This window comes from Perissodus microlepis, chromosome 5 (assembly GCF_051167445.1).
Source record: "Perissodus microlepis isolate ML-2025 ecotype Zambia chromosome 5, ASM5116744v1, whole genome shotgun sequence".
In the NCBI taxonomy this organism is placed as follows: domain Eukaryota; kingdom Metazoa; phylum Chordata; class Actinopteri; order Cichliformes; family Cichlidae; genus Perissodus; species Perissodus microlepis.
Genome location: NC_140465.1, coordinates 28,115,337 through 28,129,334, shown reverse-complemented (window position 1 = coordinate 28,129,334; position 13,998 = coordinate 28,115,337). Strand labels below are relative to the sequence as shown.

General features: G+C 39.6%; 1 protein-coding gene across 3 annotated transcripts in view; it reads right to left on the bottom strand.

Annotated features, from left to right (window-relative positions):
* arhgef10la (Rho guanine nucleotide exchange factor (GEF) 10-like a) overlaps positions 1-13,998 on the bottom strand; it is a 113,747-nt gene that overhangs the window by 71,309 nt on the left and 28,440 nt on the right. For all 3 annotated transcript variants that reach the window (XM_084929172.1, XM_084929170.1, XM_084929171.1), the window contains 8 exons: positions 13,176-13,284; positions 11,995-12,095; positions 11,521-11,598; positions 9,210-9,389; positions 7,974-8,090; positions 3,168-3,260; positions 2,192-2,362; positions 56-201 (listed from right to left, as the gene is read on the bottom strand). In XM_084929172.1, the coding sequence (XP_084785298.1) occupies positions 56-201; positions 2,192-2,362; positions 3,168-3,260; positions 7,974-8,090; positions 9,210-9,389; positions 11,521-11,598; positions 11,995-12,095; positions 13,176-13,284 (995 nt within the window). The remainder of the gene's footprint in view (positions 1-55; positions 202-2,191; positions 2,363-3,167; positions 3,261-7,973; positions 8,091-9,209; positions 9,390-11,520; positions 11,599-11,994; positions 12,096-13,175; positions 13,285-13,998) is intronic.

The following is a 13,998-nucleotide window of genomic DNA, read 5'->3' as shown; positions in this document are numbered from 1 at the left end:
AGTGTTCTAGGATGCAAGGGCATTTAGCTCAATTTGCTCTACAAGAGGGACTTACTTGACATTTATGTTGGCACAGATGAGTACATCATCAAAGAGGAAGACCTTTCTCTCCTTCGACTTCAGGACTTGTCCCCGCTCACCATACACAGTCTCAATAAGCGTCTCACAAAGGACGAGTGACCCCTGCTCCGAGTTCAGTTGCTAAAAGGGACACAGCAATCAGATCAGAGGCACAGAAGACAGTATCACAAAGGGCCAGTCCTCTGGAGTTCAGTGCCTGGAGGACGCACAAGTCAGGCTTGGAGGAACAGATGTCTCATCAGGGATTAGCAATACACTCATCCTTCCCAAGGTCGTTTAATGTGTGTGTCCTGAATGTATACGCAAATACATCTAAAGCACGTTTATTCTACAGACTTAGTTAAAGTAAGCCCGTGCATGCCCTTCTGCCTATCTCTGCTTTTCATACTATTCTTAAGTAATGAGAGAGGATCATAAAGCCAACCTTCAGTTTAATTTGAGGGCAAGAAAGGTTTGCCCGGATTTTTTTCCCCCAATGCTTCAGAAATATGCTTACAATTATTCCTTGTCCCGTTGCCTATACTATGCTCTCCACCATCCCACTAACACAGAATCCAAACTGGCTTAGCTTATGAACACTTGGACATACAATCCTTTCCACCACAACAGGGCAACTACACGGAGATACAAATGCATTAGCTGTTGCGTGCACCCCTTTAACACGAACACCCACACAGAGACACAGTTAAAGAATCCAATAACAGATGGAATTTATGCTACACTATGTTGGCACATGCTTTCCTTTTCAGTCATCCATATGTTTGTCTAAGGGAAATGGCAACGGAAAGCTTTTTATCACTTTGGTCCAGCTTCTTTTATGACTGGCTAAATCAATACTTTTATTTTATGCACACTGCACCAAAATAAGCTAGACTCATCACAATTAAAATAATACCACTGTAGTGCAAGCACCAGGTTAAGTTCAAAGATGAAGCTGATATGACATCCTGATACATTGATGTTTGTGCTTGCTAAAAGGCACGAATTTTAGCAAATAATGAAACTCTCTGATGCGTTCATTCTACAACCTGCAGTGCAACAACACATCTGACCACATTTCAGAAAAGAGAATGTCCTATCTACAAGAAGAAGCTGATTTTGGCTCAGATAGCTCACAGAATGACTCATTAGTCTGACTTGGACTGCTATTTGATGGGCACAAAACCATACAGCTCCTTCGAGATGTGGGCTGTTATGAGAATACATTCTTAAAGTCTTCAAGCATCAATAGACACACACGGCAGTGCACTGTGCATGTGCGCTCATGTGAGTGCATTTGTGTATGTGCGTGTATGAAACTCTCTCGCATGGTTATCTGTCCTGTTCTGGTGACTTAGATACTTTGAGACAAAGAATGAATATTTCATTGGATAGTTATGGGGGCAATAGAGGCGAGTGTTTCCTATTGGAATTCTGCAGTGTCACCGCAGCAAATGGAATTCTGTGTGAGTGGACGAGATTGGCCGAATCAGCTCATCTCAGAGTCCTGGAAAGCAGGGGCTGATAGAGAGAAGTAAAAAGGGGAGGGTGAAAAAGTGAAGAAGACAGAGAAAAAAGCAGTCACACTAGAGAAAGAGAAGAAGAGTATATAAGCTGAGTGAGAAGGTAAGCAAGAGAGTAAGCAATGGAGTGCAAGAGGGGAATAGAGAGGAGGTAAAGAGGAGAGAGAGGGAGAAAGGAAGAGGGAGAGCGACAGGGTGAAAGAGATAGCTCTCTTACAGTTTCCAATTAAATGTCTCATTTACCCCCTAATTCTTCTTATTCAGAGCAGCATTTGTTCAGATTCGCAGCAGCAGGACTGTAATTTCAGAGTGGTAATGGAGAAGCAACGCCTCTGCCACTGCATTTGGTACTGTTTTGGGATGATAATGGGCATCGTTTCTATGAGGTAATTTCTCTAAATAAAAATGCCTCCCTAGATTAATGTTTGGGAAAGTGATATAAGTGATTGCTTTATACTAGTTTAATTTTAGGTGTTTGGCTCACAGTGATAACAACACGTGGAGTTAGAGGGCTCAGTGGACTGGTTCACAGCTGATTTGATTGGGGCATATGTACGTGTGTGCAAATGCAGATATGTTTATGCGGGAGTGCATGCGTATCCAGTCACCTTACTGAGCAAGCGATCACTAACGCTGCGGGCTAGCTGTTGAGTCTCTGCAATCTGGTCGGCTACTCGTTTCTGTTCATTCAGCTTCTCGGCCAGCACCTCTAGCTCTGTGAGAGCAAGCTGCAGGGGCAGGCGATCCACATGTCCTTTTGGCGTATTCTTAAGCATGTCCTAAAAAAGGTCACAAAAAAGTTTTAAGTAAAGGTATAACTTGTTAGAATTATAAGCCATTCAGTGTTTTTACCTTTATCCTAAAATACAATGAATTAATGTGTGATTAGGAGTGTTGTCCCCAACTTGAAATATCAGGATCAAATGCTCACTGTATGTTTACCACACTGATCTTCCAGTGTTTATGTTAGCTCTATAAAGCACAAAATCAACAAAACAGATTTAAAACCCCCAAATGTCTGTTAACATGCTTGTTCTGTGCCTTCCATCTGCATCTATGACCCAGTGAAAAGTCAAATGTTTTCTTGATATGCATCTCAGCTGCACCTATGCGCCTTCAGGTCTACTTCCCTGTAATGTGTGATTTAATACATACACTTCTTCTTTAGAGTACTGAGTTTAGGCTGGAAGAAAATGCCTGATTCACATTCATAACTTATCTTTGGAATTCATGGATAATCAATGCCTACTGAGGGATGAAATGAGCTACTGCAGATCCAGCAAGTCAAGCTCAAATCCAAATCTTTGCTCAAAATAGAAAATGGAAGCTAGGACATAAAGACAGTAATATGAAAAACTGATGTGGCTAGCTACTTTTCGTGCTTTGAAAGTATGCGAGGAAATGTACTTTGGAGTTAAAACCCATAATCAATTGCATTGCATTGCAGCTTTTCATCTTTATTAGTCTATATACTCAGTCTTTAATGTGACCAAGGTTTCTTATATTGAAAGCAAGTAAGACATAAAGAGATTGATTAAAATAAAAGAAATAAAATTACTAGGCTCTAAAAACAACACTTTATACCTGCAGGAGCAGTATGAACTGAGGGAATCGCTGAATGGGCTTAACCATCAGGCCATATAGAGTGATCCGATCAACACTTGATGCCTGCTTTTTCTGAAACCAAAAGAAAAGAGAATTGTGCAGTTAGAGAAAACGTCTTTCAAAAAAGGCCATTAAGAGGAAACTATGTTATTCTGGCTTTAAAAGGATCTAGTCAGAATTCTCTTTAGACCATGTGTGGGTGTGTGAGTGGGTGAATAAGATATGAAAAACAGGGTGTATTAGTCATATGAGTGTATAAAAGGGGAGTTTCTTTGAGTGTGTTATGTCTAATGTATTTCTGTGGATGCAGGTCAGGAAAAGATATCGTTTGGTGCAGTGTTAAGTCTATGACATGATGACACCGCCAGTGTAAAAAGACAAATCACTGGACCTATTTAATAGACTGTATGGTGGAACAGTTTGGATAAACCAAACTGTAAAACAGAAATATTGAAAAAAGACCGGAAGGCGTCTTGCATCTCATTTTTTATGTTTAGGAACTAAAACATAAACTGTTTTGCTGATCATTATTGACTTTAGTTTGGACTGCTATTTGAAACAGGATAGGTTGTCAGTTACGGACAACAGACATGTCTGTGCTGAGGGGGAATTGGATTTGGCCAAGCATCCCTTTGAGCCCATCGAGTATGGTTTTGGTGGAGCATTAATGCTGGTGGGAGTCATTGGTGTATGACATTTTATGTTGTGTGTAATGCTCCCTAGATTAGATGTAATTATGTGCTAGTGGTCCCTGTTAGTAGAATCATGGGACAAGAAAACTGACTGACTTTCTTCAACAGTGATTTAAACCAGTTAACAAGTGAAACGAGAGTATTTTGTCCATGTTCACTTTTAAAAGTCCATAATTTAATGTAATTTGAATATCATACAAATAATATAGGAATGCTACTCCCGTGCTACTCGCTGGAAGTGACACGGGAGCTTCCATCCTCAAATGAAAGAAGAAATTCATGAAAAAAGCTGACGACTACCTCCACTATTAGCTCATCATATTTTCTCACATATCTCCTTTATGATCCCATACTGGCTATCATGAAAATGCATCAGCAAGAATTAAGAAAACACAGTCTTTCATAGAAAACAACACCTCTGTGCTACTGGTTTTTTATTCATTATATGTCATAATTCCATTAGTTTTTGATCATGCAGTGTTATCAAAGACCAGTGTTTCTTAATGATGGCAAAAGATTTGAACTTGTTTCTTGTCCATCAGTTGTGGCTCAATAGTGTACCTTGTAAATGGGCTTTAAGAGGAGACATCTTGTATAAAGAAAATACTAACACAGAAGACAAGTTACACACAATCATTTGATAAAGACAAGTTGGCAGTAGTCTGCAACCACCCTCCTATTCAAACACAATTCCAAGTACAAGGCAGTGATCTCTAAGATTGTATCTACCTGATCTAATGTTCACACACTGACAAACACAACTTTTTTAAGGTAACTTTGTAAACCAAAGGTGACCCCTGACTGAAATCCGTAAAGAATTTCAAATGATCAGATTAAAATCTTTTTCACCACATCTGGCCAAGGCAAGACGTCATTGGAGATGGGCTCTTTCCTGCTTGGTGCACTAAAATGTTTGAGTGGTGTCAGGCAGTTGAAGGTGAGAGCAGTTTTAAAAAGAATGTCTCTATTTCCCTTTTGGAGGGCAGTCATGTACAGTCAAATCTGTCTAACACAGATGGCCTATAAAACCATAATACTGTCTCAGATAATCTGAATGCCGTAGACGTTCACCTGACTCCTCATTCAGGACATGATCTGAATACTCTCACTTAATAGAGAGGTCGTGGGAAACACCAAGTGAGGCAGAGTAGGACTCCTCGTTCCACACTAATAAGAAGTGTCCAGAAAAACCCTGGAGTTGTTTCTTAATATATGATGAACTAAAGGGTATCTCCATTAAGAGAGTTAGAAAGACGGGGGTGGGGGGGGTTAACTGTTTTAACCATGTAACATCAACATCAGCTCCCACCAGAGATAAAAGTGGGCCAAAATGATCGGGAACTAGGTGTTAAAGCACCTGCAATTAATGAGCAATTAAATCTGATAGGCAGTTTAATACATAATGTTAATCGGGTTAATTTTTTATGAGCTGCAGCTTGGTGATGCTTCCAGCTGATGCAAAACAGATACTCAATCAACAAATCAGAAACTAATGTTACCCCATGGTGCTGCCTGCAATCTCAACACATCCTCGTTTTTCTTCCCATGTCTGTCACGTGCGCTCGCATGCAGATGGCATTAAAGTTGCAACAGTTCCCCATGCAGCCTTTAAAAATGCTCATCAAATATCACCAAACGCATAAACTGTTTCTGTGCAGTTTGACTCAGAATCAGTCTGCTAGCTAAAGGCACAGTTGCTGTATTTTCCAGATAAGAGAAAAAATGTTAATGTGTGAGAAGGCTATTCTCACAGATGGAAAAAGATCAAGTTTATGCTTAAAGTTTAATCACAATATCCCTAATTCTCTGTCAATGGCATTATCCTATTATTTCATTTATTATGAAATGTCATTTACAACAAACTGGATTCCTTTCATTTTGATTTTTGTTCCTGGACAGCAAATAGACTGCAATGGCCACGGTTATTGTCAGGTTAGGTTACAGTTAACTGAAGAGATATTACAAGAGACATACGTGACACTAAACCAGTGCTAAATCAGAATCAGTGGGGGATCGAAATGCAAAAAGAAAACGCTTTTTTAAAATTCTATCTGGAGACACAGTCAACAGACTTTTTAAGGATTTATTTATCAGATTTTATTAATCATTCTATGCAGTTTTTTTAAACGAGAGCAAATTTTATACAGCGCTTGTTTCCAAATGGTTGTTGTTGTTTGTTAACAATTATCAATTTCAATGAATTTTAAGTAGGTAATGCTCACTGGTGTTATTTGCTGTTGAATTTCACCTTTACACTGGCTTTTTACCAGGTAGAGGTTTAAAACACAAAAAGCAGTAAACTTCAAAGCACCACCAGCACAGGTCTGCTGAACACAGCCAATAATCAAAGACTGTGCCAAAGAAAACAAATCAACTGGAGCTCAAAGTACAAATTGCTTTGTGGCCTATTTCTAATTTAGTCATTTAACCACTGCACTGCTGTGCCAAATCTTGGGATTCCTCCACCTATTTTAACTTCTGATTACCACATCAAGGTTCTTAAAATGAGATCCAAAGCAAAAAAAAAAAGTTCAAAGTGGTATCCAAGGAGAAAACATCTGTTTCTGTGATGACATCTAGAAAATAAATTGTACTTTGTGACAGCCACAATGTAGGATGATGCAACAAAGCCCCATTTTGTCATTCAAACCACTGTCTGCAAAGTATCTGTTGCTGTGTCAGAGCTACGAAGCAGGCGAGGAAGAGGCAAAAAGCACATAGCAGATCGGCACATGTATGATCAATCAGTCAAATTATTTTATTTTAAAGCAAGCACCTGGCAATGTCACCACAAATATAACCACTTTTACCTTGCTGCATAAAACTGTGTTTGCAACCTAAACATCAAACAGCAAGATGCCTCAGCATTTACCGACATGACGTAAATGATTGAACTTTCCCCCATGTTAATTTTATTTTGGGGGAAAGTATTTTATTTTATTTTTTCACATTAGAAATTGACATCAATTTCTAATGTGAAAAAAGGGGAATAGGGCAAGACTGGATTGGACCTATGAAGTGCACACTTCCCTCCACAGCTGCCATGAACTACATTAGGCCAGTGACATCTCCAGCAGGGTTAATAACAAGTCTTGCCATCCAAGAACAAGCTCACTTCACATTTGCTCTACTAACAGAACTTATGATCTGGATTAAGCTACACTTTAATGCGGGTAAGTACAAAATGTCTAACAGTACCATTAGTGCAAAGCTGAATCAATGAGGACTACTTACAGTCATAGTGTTTCTGAGACTTTATTGTATTGTCTGATTTTCTTATTCATGGTTTCAGTATTTAACCCTATATGTAAATCACTGTATCAACTGATGTGTACTGAACTCACTAAGTTGCACATCTACAACTATAGCTATCACTTTGCTGTCACAGTGAAACAACATGATAATGTCACTGCTGCTGCAATATTTGAAAAAGAACCCATTAAAACCTTCATGAGTTCAGTGTTTTTTCTTCTTCATGTCCATGTAATTTGTAATTTTGTTTGTCATCCCATTGGCAGTAAGAGGTGCAACATGCAGTGGGAGAGAAAGAGGAACCTTTCAAGAGAAAGAACAGGACACATTTTATCTGGAGTAACATGCAAGCCTGTCAGCCGGGTGATATGGTTCTGTAAATCAGCATTACTGCTCAATGATCTGGGTCATACTCATGCGTAAATGCTGGGAGCAGAGGGAATTGTTAAATCATTTCATGGCATCCTCCATACACTGTGGTACTTTATTTCCTATCCATGAGCCCATAATTTCTAATTAATGTCTGAAACATTAAGTAAACAGCAGAGCCTTTAAATCGCACACACGCATACACACTAAATCAGACCATAATTTAATACAATCAATGAGCTGAATCCCAATTTTGTGTAAATAACCACATTTTTATAAACTTAACTATTTGTATGTTTGAAAAAGCGAAAATGTATGATTTAATTATATGGCTCAATGAGATTTTGGGGATTTGCTAGATTCAGCGTTTGCTAAACACTAAAAGGGAAAAAAATAGGAGCTAAAACACAAATGATTGATATTAATCTGTAAATAAGACAAATATGCACACTATACTCTGGTTGAAGCTCACCTTTAGGAAGTCCAGAAAAGCTGGTTTGGACATGCACGCCTTTTTAATGAGCGCCATGGCATTAGTGAAGTTGTTCACATAGTCACTGTATACATCCAGCACCATGGACTTGGAAAACTGTAGAAACAAAAAGCACAAACAGAAAGCATCATTTTCTGAATTGGAGCCAACAGCTAGACAAGCAGAGGCTCTACCGTGTTTTTGTTTTTAATAGCAGAATCCACTGTCGTGTAATTTCCTCTAATATCTCAAATGACTAATCATCCTTTTTGCAGGACGACCTGCAACCTTTAATTTTAATGTAAAGAGAGGCCAGGAAATGGATGTTTAAGTATAGTGTTTTAAAATGGTTTGTTTACCATTCCAGTTACTGAAAAACACCCTTCACGAGCCATTTGAGAAGAGGAATGAGCCGGCAGAGCGAGCGAGTGTGTGTGCGCGCATGTGTGTGCGTCTGTGGGGGAAGGGGGTGTGTCCGTTTTGTGTCATTTACTCTCTATCCTCAATTAAACCCACACCAGACAGCTGATAGTGGCAGTATGAGGTGTAGTGGGGAATTGGCAAATTGCATGAAGGATTTAACCCTCTTTGCTCACACTGCCCCTCAGGATACTGCCTTTCAGATATTACAACAAGCCCTGCAGGTACAGGTACATTACCACATGAAAAAGATCTGCTCAGTGAGGAGTACGCAGTCCCAGTACTCTTGTTTCCAATGTGTCCTCATTTGGTGGTAGGCATTATGATATCAATGGAATAGCACTATAATGGCCAGCAGTGCAGGGAGTCAAATCAGCCCCTCTGATAGGCAAATAATGAGCCAACCTTATGGGTGAGCACATGGCTGAGACTCACATAGGAAAGCTCTTCCTGAACACTACTATTCTAGCGCCAGAAGTTGTAAACACACATCCCAGAGAGCAGTGGATGCATCGAGGATATTCATCACAACTGTAATTGATTTCATGTTTGGAGTAAACTATCCCTGTTTGCTCAATCTAAAACCTGTAGCTCATTATAACTCTGGTAGCAAAGCCGGTGTTATAATGTTAGCCAGAAATGGTAAAAATAATATGAGTGCCTCTAGACACAATGCAAGACTTCGATTGCATTTTAGAAACAAACAAAGAATGCACGTAAACACACAAACGTGTATAAGACAGCAAATTATCCTCCAGTTTCATTTCTATTTGCCCCACGCACACACCATAAACATGCACATGCACGCACACTAACCGATGCAACAAATAAGTCTCCGATTTTCTCAGTACTGTCCCACTCAGCCACACGTGATGCCAGTGCAATCTGAAACATGGAGTGGCACTGGGTGATCTCCCTGATTCGGTAAAATATAGGCCGGATTTTCCGTGGGCTCAGGATGCGCGGATCAGCTTCCATCAGTGGTCGGTGGTACTCCTGGGGAGATTGTGACAGAAAATTGTGTTTTCATTTTTCTGTATATCAATATACAGTATGTGGGTGGGAGGATAGGTTCTCAAGAGAGACCAGCAATCCACTCTCTTAAGCACTTCTCTTGTCAGAAGCATAAACAGACATAAACTGCAGGGTAACTGACGCATTTCTTGTGAATCAGGGAGAGAAAGAAAATTCAGTTATTCTGCCTGGAAGCCCAGTAATTCAAGGATTGTAAAATAGCATTTGCCACTAACAAACATGTTCAGAACTCAATGTGACCTGTAATCACAAAAGCCAGAATAATAATGACAAAAAAGAGCCCCCAGCAGTTATAGATTAAAAAAACAACATGGCAAAAAGAGGCTTAATTCTTCAGTCAGCACTGATGGGTATATTGGCCTATACAGTGTACAGAAATGCCTTGATGCTCTGTGGGTGATAATTAACTTCCTTGAACCTGTTATTGCTGAAGTATAGATATAATGTGTAAGCTGTAAGTTAAAGATAAAAATGTTATTTAACAGAAAATAAAATCAAATGCAGTAACCATGTTGGTCATTTTTTTCTCGTACACCATAGATGGTATGTAAAAGATGCCTGTATTCACAGTGATGTCAGCTATGTATAGTTGTTTGAACTGATGATCTTGGGATCTGCGGCTGTTTAGAAATGGCCTGAGAACTTGTGTAAATCTATAATTCTCCTTCTAAGGTCTTTGCTGTGTTCCTTAAATTGAGAAGTTAACAGACCTTGGCCTTGTCAAGTAAAAGACATGGAACCTTCAGCACTATTAATCGAAGGATTTAAGCGAGTACACGTATATATTTGAGCCCAGACTTTTGACCCTGTATAGATTACAGAAAATCCAAAATAAATTCAAACTTGTGCAACCAAGTCATTAAAGATGTATGCTATATAAAAATTCCACTCTGAAAAAAAGAACAGTTCAAAGAAATCATTAAAAGCCCGAAATTGCCATGACATTATTGCCTATGACGAGCGTATGTAAACTTCTGACCACAGCTGTATGTCTGCTAGAGTTGAGGCACTGTCAGACTGAAGATGGAAACAGAGTGTATTGAGTTGACAGATCTATCTGAAGGAAGAACCCATTAAATTTGGGAAAGAGTCCATTAAATTTTTAAAGTGTGTCCATTATGCTTTTCTGTATTTCCTGTCATATATACACTTGTTACATGCTGGGTGCAACTCTTATTACAGCTGACAAAGTTTAAAATAATGAGCTAGTGTATATGCAAGTAATTGTTATGAACCAAAAACTCGTGCCAAGCTCTAAATGGCTGGATACCAACATTTTTCTTCTACTCTTGGATGTGTATGATGTCAAAGAGGGTCCAAGAGAGGAAATATGGAGCTGGAAATGAGCATTATAACTCAATGCTAATACTGGAGATAGGGCATTGGCATTGGCATTGGAAAAGGATTTGCTCTCCAAGAGGCCTTCTAGTTGTTTTGCAAGTCTTGTCTGTGCATATCCACCAAACTGATAATTAACATAAAAAAAATTTGCTAGGCAGCTCAGTAGAACTGCAAAGTAGTTTTTCTATGTTATAATACAGAATGTAGTTCTAATAATGGATTTACAATTCTGTATCTAATTGTGGTAGGTATAGATTCTTATTTTCATATGTTTGAAGATACTATTTTTGTATTTATCAGGACTCTCTGACTAAGAAAAGAGAAATTTCAAATGAGCTAATCCAACCTATGTATAATAAGCAATCATGTCACTCAAGAACAAAGGTAGCCCATTCTATCTTTACAATGAAGGATTTTGCTGTGAAGCCACTGATCACTGTTTATTCCATTTCAGTAGGTGCGCCTCTTATTTTTCACCGATTAGGAGATAACAACTCTTTTTCCCTCCAAAAAGGAAGATTAAGGACGAGAAGCTGCACCCCCTTCTATGCAACCACAACTCTGCCTCTCTCCCGCGGCAGCGGTACAACATCACAAAAATGAGGATGGGTATTTTATCAGGATTATTTACACTGAGACACCTCGATAATTTGATTGATACCGCCGCTTCTCTTTTCAGTGTAATTCATAACAGTTAAATTTTGATGATATTGCATGTGGCAGAAGAGGACAACTGGACTAAACAGCTTACCTGCAAGATTCTCCTGAGAGATTCCAGGTAGCTGCGCTCACTCTGAATGATGGAGCCAAGGATATGGCGCCTGACAACCTGCGCACACAACAGACCAGTCAGGAGATCTAGCGCAAAGAAGATATGATTGGGCAGAAGTATGTGTATGCTTTCAGTTAAGCATGGCACAGTTTGATGGATTGAACTATGATAATATGTTTGTCACAGGAGGAAAACACTGAAAGACAGGAAGGTTTGTTTGAACAAGGTTTGCAGCAGACTGCATGAATCACTGGATTTGTTTGACATGAAAGCAACTGTTGTACCAGATACAAAACGCAACGCTTTTCGAAAGAGGATGAAAAGTATAGAGTGTGAGGTAAATACTGCGGAAACAATAAATACAATTAACAGCCTCAACTGGGAACACAATAACCAGAAAGATGTGCCGTTTAGAACATGCACAAGCTTGTGACAAAAAGCCCTCTGATGTACCTGGTGGCTGGTCAGCCCCTCTGGCATCGGGCTCAGCTGTGGGGGAGGATGCTTCACTTCTGACACAGCCACATCCAGATATCCTGCATCATCCTCCTCTTCTGTAGATGTTGAGAAATGGGGAAAAAAAAGAGAATGACACAGAATGGTTAAAGAGTGCGTATGTGACAGAGATTGAGGCAGGGAGAGCGAGAATAACAAAAATGCAGCCCTCACATCTCACTGCAGTTGGAGAAAAACGGCGACACACTAAGTTTATTACCTCTAAAATATGAAGAGACTTCTGTACTCTCTGAAAAGGGAGCGCAATGGAGAAAGAAGTGAGAGAGTGAAAGCGGGCGAGGCAGAGAGGCCTTTAGAAAAATGAAAAAAAAAAAAAAAAAATCAAACAATACTGTATTTCTGTAGGAGTAAAGGAGGCACAAAGGAGTGTGACTGCAAAGACACAACCCAAAACATTCTCATCTGTGCACTGGCACAAAGTCGACAGTTTCAAAAATCCCTACTTCACCACTAACCATAAAGACATAAATACCAGAAGCTTCCAAAATTCCAATTAAAGACTTTGGAACGATGACAGAGGACTGGTGGAAAAGAAATACAATGCTGTGTTGATTTCCTTCGATCAATATCTAAAAATAGCAACACTGGCCTCTTTACTTCTTTGTGATGGCTTTAAGATTTGTTGGAGGTGTGGGTTTAGTGCCTGTGGTTTATGGGGCTGCTCAATTCTCCATTAATGGATGCTAATCCATTAAGCGAAGGTCCTTATAACGCAACATATATGAGAACGCATGAGGTGCTTCATTCTTCTGCTTTCTCTAGCATCAAAAAAAACAAAAAAAAAAAAGAATAGCTCGACCACACTGTCTGTCGGAAAACTGAGGAAGCGTGTCTGTTTTATTTATTATAGTTATAATCAGTGAGATCTGTTTTTCACAGTGCTTTCATTTCTCCCTGAAGGGATTTGTATAAAGAAAAAGTAAGACTTTCTACTCTGTCTCCCTGAAACACTTCTTTGGCTTGGCTAGCTTTATATACAAGCAACTGCCTATAATTCAAAGTGTCAACTGTAAAGAGTTACAAAACCCAAACTTCATAACTTCCTAAACATAGTATAACTTCTATCCCCAAAAGCCAGTTGACCAAGATTTACAAAGTTTTAGACTTTCCTGCATTACCCAATTGATCTTTTCTCTGCAGGAAGGAAACTTTTCGCATGACGGCTATTTTGGTCCTTTCAAGCCCATCCTTCGTTCCGCTTCTTGCTGCCTTCATGAGCTGCTGAACCTAGTTAGAAAGAGCAGACAGAGACAACAAAGGAGTGTTAGCGCATGAGGAAAGTGCCATGCTGTGGCAACTTGGTAACCTACTGTGCACCTCTGGAGAGAGATGGAGAGAAGTGGCGCTCAGTAGACTCATCATGAATCTCACCATCTGCAACTCCCCGTGGGTCGCTGAACAGGCTCTAATCAGTGAGTCTATGAGCGTATCATGGGAAGATTATGGTAAGAGAGTTCCACATGAGAGCAACAGAGCTGCGTAGCTCATGGCGGGAGAATTCAGCTGACCACAAACTCCACCTTTAGTATCAGAATAGCCCTGCAACAAGACTCCACAGACCCAGAATATACCCAGAGTGCTAGTATTTTTAAACAATGCTACTTCAGGGAAGTAGGTCATTAATTGGGGGCAAGTTGCGCTAGTGTTTATGGAAGCAAATATGCTGAATATTAGTTAATAATTAATGAGTTCCACAAATATATCTTAATATTAAACCAGGCAGAAAAAGAGAGAGTCAGAGAGAGAGACCAATAGACTGACCAGGAATCTTAAATTAAAGTCAGAGTCCACAGGAAAGTTGGGAAGGATGGTATAGCAAGCCAGTTAAGCCTTTACATCAGCTGAGCATACAAGACAGCATATTTCAGCTCAGGGTCAATCCTATTGGCAAACATCTAGCAGAGTGATTTTTAGCTCTCTAAAGACACGGTGAGATATTGC